The following is a 16,913-nucleotide window of genomic DNA, read 5'->3' on the forward strand; positions in this document are numbered from 1 at the left end:
GGCATGTCGTGTGGCGCCCGCTGCCTGGGGAAAAGGACTGAGGCCACCTGTTTTCAGAAGAGGAAAAAAAAAAAAGGGTTATGCTTTGTGATCACTCCCAACTGGGACTAGATAATAGATCAGGGGATCTTATCAGTGTATATAAATATGTGGAGGGAGGGTGCAAAGAAGATGGAGCCAGGTTCTTTTCAGTGGTGCCCAGTGCCAGGACAGGAGGCAATGGGCACAAACCGAAACACAGGAGGGTCCCTCTGAACATCAGGAAGCACCGGATGTGGTGTGAGGGTGCCTGAGCACTGGCACACGTTGTCCAGAGAGGCCGCGGAGTCTTCATCCTTGGAGATGTTCAAAAGCCACCTGGACACGGTCCTGGGTAACTGGCTCCAGGTGGCCCTGCTTGAGCAGGGGGCTTGGACCAGATGACCTCCAGAGGTCCCTTCCAACCTCAACCCTTCAGTGATAATGAGCTCATAAGTCAGTGAAGCTGTAGTGCACATTGAGTTGTCATTACCTTAAAGAAGAAAAATAACTTGCTATGTGTAACTTCCATTATAGTGAACACAGAACTGGTTGATATGTTTTAAAGAAACTAAACTGCTTTGCTACACAGTTCTAACTTTACATTAAATCAAGTTAAATGAGTTTTGAACAATAAAACAGAGCAGCAGAAGTTTTGTGGTGTAATTCCCATGCTTCTGCATGACACCTTCAAACTGTGATCCAGGGGCATGCCACAGGCTACATAACAAGTACAGTAAAAACGCCAGTGAGACAGTTTGTCATTCATCCAGCAAACCCTGAAGTCCCGTTTTCTGTCTTCCATTTTGTGCCATGAAGTCTGGGTGAATTTTGGACAAGATGCTTGAAATAGTTGAAGTTGATAAAAGAGAGCTATTATCTTGCAAAAAGAAAAATGATTGCACAGATAATGTAATAAACATTTCAGGACCATTATCATAGGAAGTGTTTGTAATTATGCTTTTAAAACAATGTGGCCTGTTTATTTTTTTGAGCAGGTGTCTCTTAATCAGCTAAAAATGGTTTTAAAGAAAAAGAAAGAAATTCAGGTAGATGCATTCATTCTTGATCAACAGCAGCTTGAAAAACTTCAGAGTAAGTATTTTTTCTTCCTGAACTAATGTGTGATTTCTTTTTCTGTTTGAGTAGCTACTGAAACTGATCAGGTTTTTTTTTTCTTGTTATGTTTTATTTCTGGTGTTTTTGTTTTGTGGGTTTTGGGTGTGTTTGTTGGCTGTTTTTTTTTTTTTTGTGGTTTATTTTGTAATGACAATGACTTCTTATCTTGGCAGAGTTAAAAGAATCCTTTAGAGCACCGTGTCTTTGGTTTGAAAGCTCTTTGCCTTGTGTTACCATTGGTGTGAAGGTGGCAGAAAGTCCTACTTGTGATCCCAGTTGCAGGCCTTTAATTCAGTGCTACCTGAAGTAGTAGCCTTAATATGTGGCATAACACCGAATTTCAAAGAATCACAGAATGATTGAGGTTGGAAGGGATTTCTGGAGGTCATCTTGAGTGTATTTTTCCAGTCTTCGTATTTCCTGTAGTTAACTTGGTTTAAAGATACTGTTCAAATGCTCTTTTATTTTGTGGTGGATTTTTTTTTGTTGTTTGTTTGATGAGATAAACTTCCAGTGAGCTTTACTTTAAAAAAACAAACCCAAAACTGAGTAATACAAGGTCTGAATACTAGTTACTGTGAGGTGCTCCTTGCCTTCTAGTTAGCACTGGTGAGGGCACAACTGGAGCGTGGTGTCCAGTTTGGGGCTCCCCCGTACAAGAGAGACATGGATGTACTGGAGAGAGTCCAGCAAAGGGCCACTAAGATGATGAAGAGCCTGGAGCATCTCTCTTACGAGGAAAGGCTGAGAGCTGGGGCTGTTCAGCCAGGTGAAGAGAAGGCTCAGGGGGATCGTGTCAATGTGTAAACGTATCTGAAGGGAGGGTGTAAAGAAGACAGAGCCAGGCTTTTTTCCGTGTTGAACAGTGATGGGACAGGAGGCAGTGGGCACAAACTGACACACAAGAGGTTCCCTCTGAACATCAGGACATACTTTTTTTTAATGTGGGGGTGACTGAGCACTGGCACAGGTTTCCCGGGGAAGCTGGGGAGTCTCCATCCTTGGAGGTATTCAGAAGCCGTCTGGCCATGGTCCTGGGCAGCCTGCTCCAGGTGACCCTACTTGAGCAAGTGAGGTTGGACCAGATGACCTCCAGACATCCCTTCCAACTCATACTGAAGATGAGGCCTACTATTGCGCTGCAGTGAAACTTGTATTTTTTTTGGTTAGAAAAAAAAAAAATTGGTGTTAAGGTGTTATAAGGTGACTTAAGAAGGGATTGTGGCACCGGTAGGTTTACTGGAACAGGAAAAAACCCTAAGAATTAAGCAGTGATTTCTTACTCTAAATTATGTATCGTTTATACTGCTTATTGTAATTCCTTGCTAAAAAGAGACTCTTCTTCCAAATGCAGGGTTTTCAAAGGCTGAAGAGCAAAACTTGGCATCTCTGCTTCTGCACTGCGCACAGCTGAGCAATGGCATCCAGCAGATCCAGTGTATTAAACAAGTAAGGCTTCACTGTTGTTAGTGTGTTTTTTGGTAACTGGGAAATACAATTCTAAAATAAAGTCTGTAATGTTTTAAACATTCCTGGGAACAGGAAAAAAAGCAGTTGTTACTGCTGCACGTGCAGTAGGTAGAAATGTAGTTCTAGTACTTAAATTAGCAAGGGCTACAGTTACTGGAAACGATGGAAGGCAAGTGATACCAAGTTTCCTGTTTTGTTTGTGTGTATATATTTTTGGTATCAGAGGTGTTCTTGGAACGTTATTCAACACCTGAAACTCAACAAGATGTGGTAAAGAGAGGACAGTTTTGTACCATATACTTGGATGAGAGGGAATTCTGCCTCTGTTAATGATGAGGGTATATCCAGAGTTTTTGTTGTCATGTGTTCTGTTGATATAGATTATGCCGTTGGTAAAGAAGATGGATCAAAACTCCGCATGCGATCCCATGGTTAAAGCTTGTTTGGATATTTTAGGAGAGACATATTTTGCATTGGGTGTGAAGAATCCCTTGAAAAAAGTATTAGCAAGGTAAAAAATTGAGTAGTAAGCCTTTATTATTTTTTTTTTTTTAAATGCTGTCCTTACGTAGAAGTCAGTAATTTGTTGTTCACTACAAATTGCTGTAGTTTAATTACTGAAAATTTGTGGTATTAATATGTGAATATGTACTGTTTTTCTTTCTTGCTTAGTTAAAAATCTTAATTATAAATAATGCAATATATCATTGGAAAAATAACTTCAAAGTGAAGTATTATTTTGGTCTGTTTCATTACTAGAAAGACAACAGTGTGTAATTAGCACTTTGAATTTTAAAATTCAATATTAGAGTAGAAATTTAAAATATTTCTGTCTAAAAAAAGAAAATCTCAACTTTGACAATGTAAAAAGAAGGCTGTTCAGAGGAATCATAACTAAACTGTGGTTTCTTATGCCTATTTTTATTGCAATTAAATTTTTCTGTTGCAAAATTACTGTTGTATTTCTTTGGCTAATTTATGAGAACCTTAATATTTTTAAGATGCAACGGTTAGCTCTCTTCATTTCTATGTCCGAAAACATTTGTTGTCCCACTGAGAGATGCAGGGCTTCCATTTTGTATTTGGTTGCATGCCAGAGCTTTACACGCCTTTGACAGGTTTTCACAGAACGTGTATGTTTGTTTTAAAACAGAATATGTTTTCATGCAGGAAGCAACATCCATCTATTATTGGAGTTTTAGCTGACGTTGACTTTAGTCAAGTGGATATTTAACACCTCGGTGTGAGCTAACTGATGACGCTGTTTCTTACTGTTGCAGTTCACTGAACGGTCTTCCTGAACGGTTTATGACGTTAGCTATACAAAGCTTTGTGTGCTGCCTTAGGGAAGAACTGAAAACCACAGACATATATTTGTACAGAAAAGTACTGGACAACCTTGCTTCCTGTATGGAGGACTTCAGCTTAGGTACGATGACACTGAATGTGTTGTCTTCTGTTTTAAGTTGCTCAACGTTGGTTTGCATCTGGGTGCAGGACCTAATAGTAATGTTTACATCTTTATTTCTGTAAAACAGATAGCACTGGCCAGTATTCACTAGTTAAAATATATTTTCTTTTCTCTAGGTAGAGCAAGTATTAAGAACCTGTTTGAAGAAGGTAAAGCTATATTTATAGTTAAATAAGTTTCACTGTAGATTATTGGGGGAAGGGTTGTATGTGAAGAAGTAACGTGAGGTAGGCATAAAGATCTATCAGATATGATTTCCTCCTGGTTAATTTTTAATAACTAGTACCCCCACAGATGGTACTCTTTTGTCAAAGACTTCCCCTTCCTTGATTTGTACCTTTAATTTCCAGGGCTCAATCTTGCTTTGTTGAGCAGCCCTAGATATAAATCTGAAAAGGTACCAGTGAGTGATTCTTAAAGGGCCGGGGGAGTTGATGCTACTTTATGTGAAGTATTCTGTGTCCAGTGCCTCATGATGAGGTTGGATGTGGTAACGCTGAGCTGTTAACAGCCAGTCTTGACCATAGCAAGCCCAGGCCTGCTGTGGCAAGAATTTTGTTTGGCAGTATTGGCAGAAGTCTGATCTGCTGGTAACATGGGATAACTTGACACATTGTGCCTTCAGCATGCAGATAAAGTTCACAGCTTCCTGTGGATGTTTTATTGCTGCTCTGTCTTTAGCTCTTGGTAATTTCAGCTTTTCATTGAGGAACCAGAACTCTCAATACCTCGCAGGATTAGACCAAGTGGGTTGGAAACTCTCGTTTTGTACCAGGTTGTCACAAACCAGCTTGAGATTTTGCCTTAGCATGGCATCTTTGGATCTGCACTGTAATTTCAATTTAATTTGTTTATGGAGTGGAAGAAATGCCACTATATGGATAACTGTTAACTGTGTCTGGGTACGATGTGTATGTGTGATTGTTTTACTGGAATTTTTCTGTTCTGTTTCTCTTTTAAATAAATTCATACCGTAATTATTTTTACTAGTTCTTCAGTTTCTGCAGAAGTCGCTACTTGACATACAGGAAGAAAACAGGCAAGTGAATTCAATATAAGCTGTATTTTAATCTGTTTTTAATTCACTCTTGCAAGATAATCTGGTATGGTTTGGAATATCACTTTGATAGCCATACATTGATGAAAGATGGGAATGTCATTTTACAATGATACCTATTTTAAATAAAGAATAGCTGCTGCTGAGTTTCTTTTGTGGCAATATGATGATACAAAATAAGTGAGGAAAGGAAGAAAATTAAAGGCGGGGAAATTTTAGGGAGTCAATAAGAGTTAAGGCACTGATACTGTGTTAGAGCTACTACTTTTAAGGGAGGCCTTTGCGTTGTGGTTCTGCTATCTGAATTCTGACTGAACACTGTAATTAATAGATACGCTTACTAAAATTCAGGTAGAGTAATACTCTTCCACTTTCCATGAGTGTTTAATTCTGTACTGATATTCTGTTTAGTCTGTCACAGCAGTCATCATTTATTATCTTGACGTTTTCCAGCATTGCATAAAATGAAGCCTCTTCACTGTGGTCTCTCATCATGTACTCAGGGGAGAAGGGTGCTTAGTGGAGTGTTTTGTACATGAAAAGTTTACATGTTGTCTGTCTTCATGTTAGAAGAAAGTTGAATCATATAAATATGCTTTGCGCACAGAGGAACTGCTTGAAAAATGAGAAAGGAGCAGCACTGTGTTCTGTTGGTCTCTTTGGAAAGTTTCTGGAAAAGTTCAGCTCTGCTCAGGCAGAATTGAATGAGTTTGTCACAGGAACCTGCAGAAACTGTAGTAGAACTTGTCGTTACGTGTGTTAACTTCTTTTTAAAACACTGCCTTTGAGTCTGCTTCTTGTTTTCCTATAGTTACGTATCTGGTCAACTCAAACAATAGAATTAATGGTAAAAACTAACTTATCTGAAGTTGGCAGAATGTAGTTTTCTGGGGCTGGTGAAGAATGATTTTCATTTCCTTTTTGTGTGTAAGTCTGGTTGTTTGGTTTTTTTTTTCCCCCGCAGAAAGAATCATGGAAATTGTATTGTTCAGACTCAGTTGATGCATGATTTACTGATAGCCATTAAAGTTTCGATGATGCTTGTACAGAAATTACAAGAAAATATCCAGGGAAGTCTTTGGAAACACCATGAGTCTTTTGTTTGGCAAAGTATGTGTAGTTTACTGAAAAGCTCTGCAAACTTCCTAATGGATGGTAAGATAGTAACATTCAAAACCAAATATTTTTATTAAGTCAGTTGTCTTGTCTGTGTAGTAAACACAACTTGTACCTATAAAAACTTGGTCTAGCTTGAATGGAAATTGAACTGCTGAGGTTTATGGGCGAGCTATGATTTGTAGATCATAATTTTGGAGTGTACAGTTTAACTTGTCCTACTACAAAAAACCAAGGTAAATGCTATTACTAATAATTTAGAAACTAACAGAAATACTTTTGAGACTCACCGAATGTCTGTGTCTACCAAAAACTTATATATCTGTATGAACTATCCTGTCAGAACTATTTATTTGTGCACTATAACTAATTGTGTTCACTTCTTATACAGGTATTTTTGTATAATAGAATTTAATGTAAGTGTCAATAGGTTCTGCCACAGTCCTTTTCTTACTGGGCAGTTCTATATTTTTTTTACTGTTAAAAGGTATTAATAGTTTCCTAGAGTATAAATTTGTTAATACTTGCTATCCAGGTGGACGCTACACATTTGTGACTATACAACTACAAGTAGTCTAGGAAAATTCAATACCATCTTTATAATTTTGATACATAGTTCCAGCACGCAATGTTTGCTGCATTCTAACATAAAATATCTTTCTCTGTCGTGTAGCAACTCTCCTGCAAACTGTTCAGACTACCTCAGGACTGGCAGTTATTCTGTTTACTAAAGCTATGTATGAGCCAGTTGAAGAATTACCTTCCTTGGTAAGTGTATTTCTTTGGTAAAGACTGTGAAATGTCATAGTGTTGTTATGCAGTGCTACCAGTGTTCAGAGGCTTTGCTGATACTGATAGCGGGACCTGCCAACCTCTGTATCAGTCTTCTGCTGGAGTATAAATCCTTTATTCTCTCCTTGCTGTATGAAATAAGACAACTAGGTTTTTGAATTTGAGAAAAACTACGTACAGGTAATCTCTTCAGATCTTCCAAGATTTGCAGTTATGCACAGAACAGCTTTCCTCCTGTGCTGAGATACTGTAATGGGTGTTATTTTGCTATTACAGGTCAGTGACTTGCTTCTTGGGTCGATGAAACACGCAGGCGTGCCAGCGTGGTTTGTGAGTAACTGTGGGACTCTGTGTACAGAAGAACTCCCTGACTCGGTCCTTCTCTTTCTTTGCCATGGAGCACTGGCTATGCTGGAATGGAAGAATGGCAGCATGGGTGAAAATGGAGAGAAACTATTATTAGATATCGTATCAGTCTTGTTGTCTTTGAGTTCAGAGTAAGCCTGTGTTTTGATTTGTATTGTTTCATGTTTGGGGGGAGGAGGGGGTTGATCTTTTTACTTGTATTTTTGCATGGTTCATATGGTCCTGGTGGAATATCTCTTTGATGTTTTCAGTGTAATGATACTAGTTTCTGCCACAGATCGTGTCACCTTTTTTAATGTATTCAGAATAACTCTATAAGTTTGAAAAATATAATGTCTTGATATTGCATAGATAGTTCTAAGTTACAATTTTCTCTTGCATGCTAAAATGAAATTTTGTTTTTCCAACATAAGCGGGATTAGTTTACCAACTACCTGATGTTAAGGTATGGCAGAATCAGTTGTTATGTAGACAGATAAACTTTATTTTCAAGACATCACCTCCTATGCTATTAAAAGTACAGAAGAAAACAAAGTGTGCCAATGAGTGGAATACTTGAAGTAAGATGAGTTTTAAATTTTTTTTTCTGCTTGCAAGCATTGACTGCTTGCATCTAATGGACTACCAGCACTATTGGATAGGAGATTAAAATGTGTATTCAGTTCAACCTTTGCTCCTGCCTTGGAGGTCAGTTTTGTGATTTTGTTCTTGCACATACGGTACTCAGTTTTTATGGGTTTATATGGCAATGAAAAGTCTTCCTTATATTTTCAAGAAGCATGCAGTAACATAATGCTGCTCAAATATTAGCGTGTGGATATTAATTTTTATTTTTTGTTTTTCAAATAGCAAGTGTAGTGGCTGGTCAGGTTTCTTTTCCCTATATTTAGGGGTTTTAGCTGTGACCAGGTAACAGCATGTCAAGTGACCGAGCATACACTTTGCAACATACAATTCATCACCTCCTTTTTTGTGTTAGTTCCTTTTCTTTGAGTGGTTAGTGCTTCCTTACCTGTTTTAGTGTGAGGTAAACTAATGTGATGAATAATTATTTTAAAATAAAGTTGGTTTGTTGTTTTTTTTTTTTTAAATTGACAAATGCAAATAATGAACTCTCTTTGTTTATTCTTTTTAAAAGGTTAAAAGAATCCAGTACAGCAACGTCTTTGTCTAGAATCCTTGCTATTTGGACTAGTTCAGCACTAGCTGCCCTCGTTTCAGGCTCCCCAAATCTAAAAATCAAACTTAATGGGAACTCGGACATAATTGGGAAGCTACTGGAATACATTTATACACACTGGGAACACCCTCTGGATGCTGTTAGACACCAAACCAAATCGATATTCAAGAATCTTCTTCAGATACACCGAACCACAATTACTGGTTCCAATGAAAAATCAGACCCATTCTTTGCAAGGCTGACAAAGCGTTTACTAAGCTTGGAATGGCACGTGAAAGGGAAATACGCTTCTCTTGGCTGTCTTGTGGAGTGTGTGGGCACTGAAAATATACTACAGTTGGACAGAACAATTCCAGCACAAATCTTGGATGTGATGAATGATCAGTCTCTTGCACCCTATGCTAGTGATCTTTTGGAAACCATGTTTACAAATCACAAAGCCCATTTTACTTCGAGTTTTCAAGAAAGCACCTGGATTGACCAGTGGCATGACATCTGGGTTTCTCCTCTTCTTGTGATACTCTGTGAAGGGAACCATGACCAAGCTACTTATATAATAGATTACTATTTACCAAAACTGCTCAGATATAGCCCTGACAGTCTCAGCTACATGATTAGAATTCTTCAGGCTTCTGCAGATGCTAACCTTGGTAAGAAAATAAATACCGTATTTGTAATTATGATTTTTTATGTAATTTGTAATTTTTATGTATTTGTAATTATGATTGTTTTTAAAAAAACAGTCTCAGAAATGTGATTTCTGATCTATTAATTTTGTTAGAATTAATTTGGGAGAAAAATTCCAAATGGTTATTACTGCTGTTAGTATTTCAATGTGGAATTCATAAGTATGTCTTCATGCCATGAGCAAAATAATTAGTATTCTAACTGCCTTATTGTTCTGTTTGTGTGCCAAGCTTTGTTACTTATCAGTATTTTTTTCTGCTATTTTTCCTGTTCTGCTATTATTTCTTACACAGGCATGTCCAATAACAGGGCTTTACAGATTGGGTTTTGTTGCAATATGTGGATACAAGACTTATGATTTTCTTGTAGTTTTTGACATAATTGAGTGTAATTCTAAAATAATGGCTTGTGAGACATCACAAGGTCCTTTTTCCATATGATATGTTGAAGAAGCTTTTTGGGAACCAGGCAATTTGGAACTAGCTGAATCTGTGACAGAGTGTCTTTTGGGGTTTACAAGGTAGAAAATAAAAGAGGGGGCTAGGGGTCATATGTTGGAAGTATGGGGAGCTTCTGACAAGCATTGCAATTAGTACATTGTTTTATTGTGTTAATCAAACTATAATTATTACTGTTTTTCACTTTCTTTAGGCTCCTGCAGTACCAGAGGAGCGCTTGGAGCACTGATGGCATGCCTGAGAACAGCCAGGGCTCATGGACACCTGGAACTTTCAAATATCATGAACAATGGTCTTGTATCCACTGAATGTATAAGACAGGGTCTAGTTCATCAGCACAGTCAGGTAGAGGGACAACATTTTTTTTTTGTGTCTTTAAATTAGAATAATTGCTTTGATCCTAAATACTGTGCTGTCACTGTTTTAAAACAAAGGTGTCATCATAGGTATCTGTAACTCTTTTGTGGTTAACGTCTAAATATCTTTCAGGTTTGCATTGATGCTTTAGGTTTGCTTTGTGAAACCCATCGTAGCACGGAAATTGTGTCTATGGAAGAAATGGAACTAATCCAATTTTTTATTATGTACAACTTGAACAGCCAGTCTCCGTCAGTAAGGCAACAGATATGTTCTTTACTGAGAAAGGTAATTTAAAACGCTATACAATGTCTAATGTGCTTATTATGTTAGTTATATAGCATTTAAAAAAATAATTCTGACTATGTTATGAAGTTGCTCATGTGAAAGAGCAGAAGCTCTTAAGACCAGGACTATGTTGTATGTATTACGCAACTGAATGATGGCAAGTCATCACAGGCAAGGATGGCTTAAACAAAATACTAAGCGATAGGCACAGTAACTTGCTCATGGATGGTAGTGAGTGTTACTTAACCTGTCAGCATATGCATGCTTTACTAATAGCAAAGCAATGTGCCGTGGAGTAAGCAATCAACCTTGTGGTGCCTTTGTTGTGGACTAAGAGCGTGCTTACGTAAACTTACCAGACCTCAGGCAAATTTGCAGTCACTTGATCAGCCTCAGCAACCTGACTTGGAAGACAAAGTAGAGGAATATTAAGGGAACAGCATGACATGTGGCTGTGCTGTTACAGGCTGTGGGGATTGAGTGTGTCAACATTGTGGAAGTTGCCAAGGTCATGTATGGGAGACCATGGTAGAAGAATATGCTTAAAATGAGGAAACTGTATGTATAAAGAACGTTTTGGAAGATGTTAATGGCAAAAGAAAGCAGTGTGGAAGGAGAAAATAATTAATTTGAGACAGGGGAAAAATGAGGGAATAGGTTTGGCAGAAACAAAAGAGCAGAAGTCATCTCTTTCCATTCTTGCCTGGAGCAGACCGAAGAATACGAGATGGAAAAATTGTGTTAGAGGGAGTGTAATAAGAAAGGAAATAATACTAGTGGGTAATAAAAGAGCTGGGGGAAGCACTCCTGAGGTGAGTCAAACTCTGTAAGAGACACTGAAGCTATAAAAATTACATGCATTAATTGAGCTTTTTTCATAGAGGATCATATGTTCTGCAGAAAATGGGGAGGTGGGAGGAGAAGACTAGGCATGAATTTAAGGAGGAAGATGGAAGGTGTTGGAGGTGCAGAGGGAGGGGAAAAGATTGGTCGCAAGAGAAATAGGCAGCAAAAAACTTGGGTTTGGGGTGGAGAGAGAAGGATCTGTTCGATGTTATACTGTATGCAAACTTTTTGAAAATTACAAGCAATACAATCTGGAAATAAAGCTGAAAATCCCCCTTTCCCTTATTTATCTGTCAATGGTTCTTGCCTTACCTGTGTTTTGCTTTTGTTTTAAAAGTTATTTTGTAGGATACAAGAAAGTTCCCAGGTGCTTTATAAATTGGAGCAAAATAAAACCAAGCAGGAGTTACTTGGAAACTCATCTAAAAGGCATCCTTTGGGGATTTTGCAGCAATACAAAGTAAGTTAGACTACTAGAGATACAGATGGTAAGAGGTGGGATAGCATTTCTGAAAGATAGTTAATTGTTCTTGAGAACACCTCTGGGTAAGTTAGGCTGTGTCTGTCTTAGGAAATAGTGCAGTGCAGAAGGAAGAAACCGGTAAAGCAAAAGAGTGCTGAGGACCGTGTCCACTCTGTATGCACTTGTGCAAGTTAATTTTGACTAAATGTACTGTTGTCTGACGAGCTGAGTGCCCATTAGTATTTGGAGGGTATCTCTAAGCTTAATTTTGTCCAAAAGCAATGAAGGTTATTTTCTGAGGGATGGTTCCATGATGTGAACTGAAACAGCAGGAAGTGGGGAAGGAATGGAGTTGTACCCCCAGTCCAAACTAAAATTTTCTGGTAAATGTCAGCTGCTGGCAGTTCAGTAGCAAGTTTTAAATGATGTGCCTTACTTGGGCTTGAAATAGAGATCCCTTGAGCCTCAGCCTTTTTCTAGCTCTCCAGAATGATCAGTGAGAGAATGAATGATAGAGCTTCAGCATGAAGACTTCCATATGAAGACTTCTTTTGTGTTTGTCCTTTTTCCTATTTGAAGGCTCACATAATCGTTTTTTTTGTGTTAAACTGTTTCTTGTCTTCAGTTCTGCTTTTCTTGTTCAACTGCTTTTCAAGGTTTTGATACAATGGCCATCTTTTTCTGGGAGTGGGGAAGGGAAACTTTTTAAAAAAAAAAAAAAAAAATTGTCCAGCCTTCACTGTTACTCTAGGAAACAACAAGTTTGTCAGTACTACAAAGATAGGCCTCCCATTCCTCCAAAATTAACTGTAAGGTGATAATTTTTTGGGTAACATATAAAGCAGAATGTCCCGAATTCAATTACTTAGACTTCTGTTTGTAGGGTAGCAAGCAACCTGTCTTAAAAACTCTTCTGTGGTTTTCAGGATTTCATGTCATCTGTATGCGACAGACTTTTCGAGGCACTGTTTCCTGGTTCATCACACCCAACCAGATTTTCTGCACTAAGTATTTTAGGATCAATAGCAGAAATATTTTCTGTTCCAAAAGGTGAGAAGTCTAATTTATAGGCTGTAGGAATGGGAGGTATTGAAGAAGATTTTTATGCCAGCTAGTTAATTTCTGTCAAATTAAAATGGTATTCTTAGTCTTTAATTTCTATGGCATTTTCTGTGTTGCTTTCATTTTACCCGAAGGAAGGATAGTAAGTTTTATTGGAAAATGGAATGTTGAAGTAAATAGAAATATTTATGGCCTGTGGAATATCTTCCATAAATTGGGATTTTCTTGCATAGCCTGTTTTTTAGCAAGGTTTTTCAATGAATTTTTGTTATTATGAAGAAAACTTTTGGACAAGATTCAGTAAGTTTGATAACTTTACCCCCTTTTTCTGTTCTAACATCTTGATAATATGTAATTTAAAATGTTGAGACCATAAAAACCCTTGACTGAGAAGGCTTGCATATCATTATGATATTACTCCACTAAATGAGGAACACTTAACTGGACAATTTATGATGTTGTGCTGCTGTTACTTTAAATTTTCTTCACAATGTTATGACAACCCCAATTCAAGAAGTATTAGTTAGAGCCTTGGGGTATTGATGGTCTTGCTAAATCTTGTGTCTGGATCATATGGCCAACATAAAAATATGTTTTCAGTCTTAAGTTGTAATTACTATTTATTTATTCTTTTAAAAGAAATGAGATATGTAGGATAAAAGCTCGTTTTGAGAGGAAGGAAAAAATGCCTTCTTGGTAGATCATCTTTTCTCAAAACTCCTGATAAATCATGAACACATAAATTTTATTATTACTGCAAGTTTGTTATATGTTGTTGCTGCTTTTTTTTGTTTGTTTGTTTGTTTACTAGAAAGTTGTATTGGGAGTTAGTTATAGCAGCTTTAGGATTTCAGAAGCCTTAGGATTTCAGAAGCCTGACATTACTTTTGTAAAGGAGATTTAGCTGCTGTTGTGTTCTGTGCTGGAATGTGGTGCACTTGTTTGCATCTTAAAATTTCTGGCTGCTTTACAGCATTAGGTCAGTCGCCAGAAACCATGACTCCTTTAAATTAAAAGCAAAAAATTGTAATGGCTTCCATTTTAGGGCATTATTCTTATGACAAAAAAACCCCAAAACCGAAAAAACCCAAAACACACTGAAGTTTTAAACCTTTTTTGAGAGGAATTATTTCCTAATATTACATACTTCCAGGAAAAGAATTTTTAAGAAAGCTAAAATAAAGGTTACTTTCAATGCTGAATTTAATGTGAATAAATGGGATTCTCGTTTTGGCAATAAGTTACTTTCTCTATTACTGAGAGTCATTTTTTTGATATGGTAACCTTTTTTTCAACAGTAAACATGACATTTTAAGACCTATTAAGAGAAGTAAGTAATATTAAAATACTGCTTTACCTGAAATTTCATTTCAATGCTTCTGTTAGTACAGCTAAGCAAAATGTGAATGCAGTGCTTATTCTGGAAAGAATTACATCAAAACTATATGAGACACTGATTTCTTTGAACAGGCGAGGCACAAGTTTTTCAGTTGGATCAGGAGATTGATTCTACTCGTGTCCGAACTTTGATCCAGTGTTTTGCCAGTACTTTTGAAGAAGTAAAAGTTCTAGCATTTGAGCTTTTGATGAAACTACATGATATTGCATTTAATGTACAGGTATGTAACTAAAAATAGTTGAAAGATAGTAATTTCATGGAAGATGAATGTTCTGTATTAAACCAGGTACTTGGATTATGTACAAAGCATAATTGCTGAACATTAGAAGTCGGTCCATGTTGACTGCAGTAGTGTGCATCCCTAGCAGCTTCTATATATTTTTACACAGCTTCTGCCCTTACCTAGGGAGGCTTGTTTCACTAATGGATGAAGGAGTTTGGGAAGTTCATTGAGTATGGCTATGAACTATCAAAGAAATAGTTAATGCAAGCTCCTTGCTTAGCTGTGACTTCCCTTTGTAAATGATTGAGGCATTTTGACTTGGTTACTCTTTTATTTTAAGAAATTCAGCTCTTTGTTTCTTTTCCTTTCTGATTGGTCTCAGATTTCATTTTCTGATTGTCTTTTTTATTTCTTCCCAAATTTTACCCTTTGACTCGATACTGATTTTTCTATTTATTGCTTCATAAAAAGTTACTTTTAAATTCAAAAGTACTGGTGAACAAATACTGCTTCCTAATAAACCATGCTTCTCTGTGATGTCCGTTAGCAGAAGAACCACAGTATTTTGAAAACAAAAACATCGTCCTGTGAAGTGCAACGTGTTTGAATAATGCTTTGTAAATTACTGTCTCCATCCTCAATGTGCATGTAATTGTATCTTTGCTAAATACATACACATGCGTGCTTTCAGTGTAAGGTGATCAGTGTACAGAATAAGTGTTTCTTAAGAAATATGTACCAGCTAAATTACTGAAAAGCAGGTTCTTAGATTTTGGGGTGCTAAGCAGCTTAATTAAATCAATGTGGGAGCTTAATACAATGAGCAATATTTGTTTTTTTCAGGATTCTGAAAATCTAGATCTCCTATTCCAAGCAGCGATGGATCTTAGCACAAGTACCAAGCCATACGATTGTGTCACTGCTTCATATTTGTTGAATTTTTTGGTACATCATAAAGGACTAGAACATACCTGTTTAGGAAAATATGTTCAGCATAAACCCTGGATGGATGAAAACACATCAGTAAGTACAGTGGAGAAGAACACTTTAGCAGGTAAGCTTTTAGGGAAATTCTGCCCCCCCCCCCCCCCCATCTTATAAATTATTTTTTTCTTACTGCTTTTCCTTAAGGCTTTTGGTAGGAGGCATAATGAGTAAGAGGTGCGTATTTCTAATAGGATTTTAAGTATATTTTGTTTTGCTGTTAAGAAGCCAGGTGCCTTAGTAAGATCTTAATCTAGTCCTGTTCATGTTGAGGCTATCGCATGTTCTCAGAAGATGGCTTCTGTCAGAGGGAAAGTGACACTGAGGCCCTGGTAGCTAGCCTTATGAAGCTGTGCCCGTGAAGTGCAGGAAGGGAACCTCTGCTTCCTTTAAGAGCTTGCTCACGCAGAGCGAAGGCAGCTGCGGTTGCTCTGTGTCATATTCCAGTACTTGATATTTGCGGTGCTGCCCCTTGGAGCTCTGTTCACTTGGAACCGTTTTTCAGAATGGTTTGCTGTCCTGCATATACATTGCTGTAGTAATTAGGCTTTGTTCACATGTGAGGTATTTTTCTTTGGCTTAGTGTCTCTGGATGAAAGCTGAGAGGCTCTAGACCTGGCAGATTTGGCAGATTTGTTAAATAGTCTTCCTCCACCTTTTGTAATTTGCAATAAAACTAAAATCTTTAAATTCATTGTTTGTAATAAAGCATTGGATGCAATTTGTAGTAAACTCACTATTGTATACTTTTTTGTGCCGTTATTGGCTTCTCTACGGATGCCTGTTAATACTTTCTTCATATGCAGTGAAATTATGATTTTGAGTCATGGTTGTGGTTGCCATAAATTAAGCAAATGCATGGGTAACCTTATGTCTCATTGTTACAGAGTATCTCCTGTTGTTAGTTATCTGTATTTCATTATTGGGTAGGCTCTGTAATTCATTCTGATTCTGACATTGAGATGCTGCATGGTATAAAAGTAAGTAAAATAGACACATGTATCCTGGACAACTGTGCAGCTTCTTTAGTGGCTAATTTAAGACTCAAATATTTACCGTAAGTTTCTGATCTTTAATATTCCGCTGAACTGTTTGTTGTATTAACCTGGGTCTAAGTGTGAAGTCTGACTTTCAGTATGTGGTAGGTTATTTCACTTGACTTCATCGTGAGCTGTGGCATTGTCTAAATTGCCTATAACAAATATTGCTGGAGTTTAGGTAACTGAAACCCGACAATAACTTTAAACAACGAAAGAGTGAAAAGTGTAAACAAGGAAATTGCTGTGCATTTTCCATTAAATTGTTGTAAACAGGCTTTATTCCTATTTCTTTAAAGCAGATTTGTTTCTTAGAAAATATAATATATGTATGTATAATACAAATCTGTACTTTTACAATTTTAGTTATCAAGCTTTTGTTGGTCAATGTTGAAGAAGAAATATTTCACGCTAAGAAGTCTCTGCTTCAAGCAGCAGCATCGTTCCCAATCTATGGGAGAGTGCATTGTATAACTGGGGCTTTGCGGCAATTACCTTTTAAGTAAGTAAAACATACGGC

General features: G+C 37.3%; 1 protein-coding gene across 1 annotated transcript in view; it reads left to right on the forward strand.

Moving 5' to 3' along the window:
- The first annotated feature begins 1,021 nt into the window (after positions 1-1,021).
- THADA (THADA, armadillo repeat containing) overlaps positions 1,022-16,913 on the forward strand; it is a 103,896-nt gene continuing 88,004 nt past the window's right edge. The window contains exons 1-17 of the mRNA XM_009278407.2: positions 1,022-1,113; positions 2,492-2,586; positions 2,988-3,118; positions 3,888-4,036; positions 4,195-4,227; positions 5,069-5,121; positions 6,104-6,290; positions 6,925-7,019; positions 7,320-7,540; positions 8,548-9,239; positions 9,928-10,079; positions 10,224-10,379; positions 11,563-11,685; positions 12,615-12,738; positions 14,221-14,369; positions 15,216-15,426; positions 16,760-16,895. Of these exons, the coding sequence (XP_009276682.1) occupies positions 1,038-1,113; positions 2,492-2,586; positions 2,988-3,118; positions 3,888-4,036; positions 4,195-4,227; positions 5,069-5,121; positions 6,104-6,290; positions 6,925-7,019; positions 7,320-7,540; positions 8,548-9,239; positions 9,928-10,079; positions 10,224-10,379; positions 11,563-11,685; positions 12,615-12,738; positions 14,221-14,369; positions 15,216-15,426; positions 16,760-16,895 (2,783 nt within the window). The 5' untranslated portion in view covers positions 1,022-1,037. The remainder of the gene's footprint in view (positions 1,114-2,491; positions 2,587-2,987; positions 3,119-3,887; positions 4,037-4,194; positions 4,228-5,068; positions 5,122-6,103; positions 6,291-6,924; positions 7,020-7,319; positions 7,541-8,547; positions 9,240-9,927; positions 10,080-10,223; positions 10,380-11,562; positions 11,686-12,614; positions 12,739-14,220; positions 14,370-15,215; positions 15,427-16,759; positions 16,896-16,913) is intronic.

This window comes from Aptenodytes forsteri, unplaced genomic scaffold (genome assembly GCF_000699145.1).
Source record: "Aptenodytes forsteri isolate BGI_AS27 unplaced genomic scaffold, ASM69914v1 Scaffold130, whole genome shotgun sequence".
NCBI lineage: Eukaryota > Metazoa > Chordata > Aves > Sphenisciformes > Spheniscidae > Aptenodytes > Aptenodytes forsteri.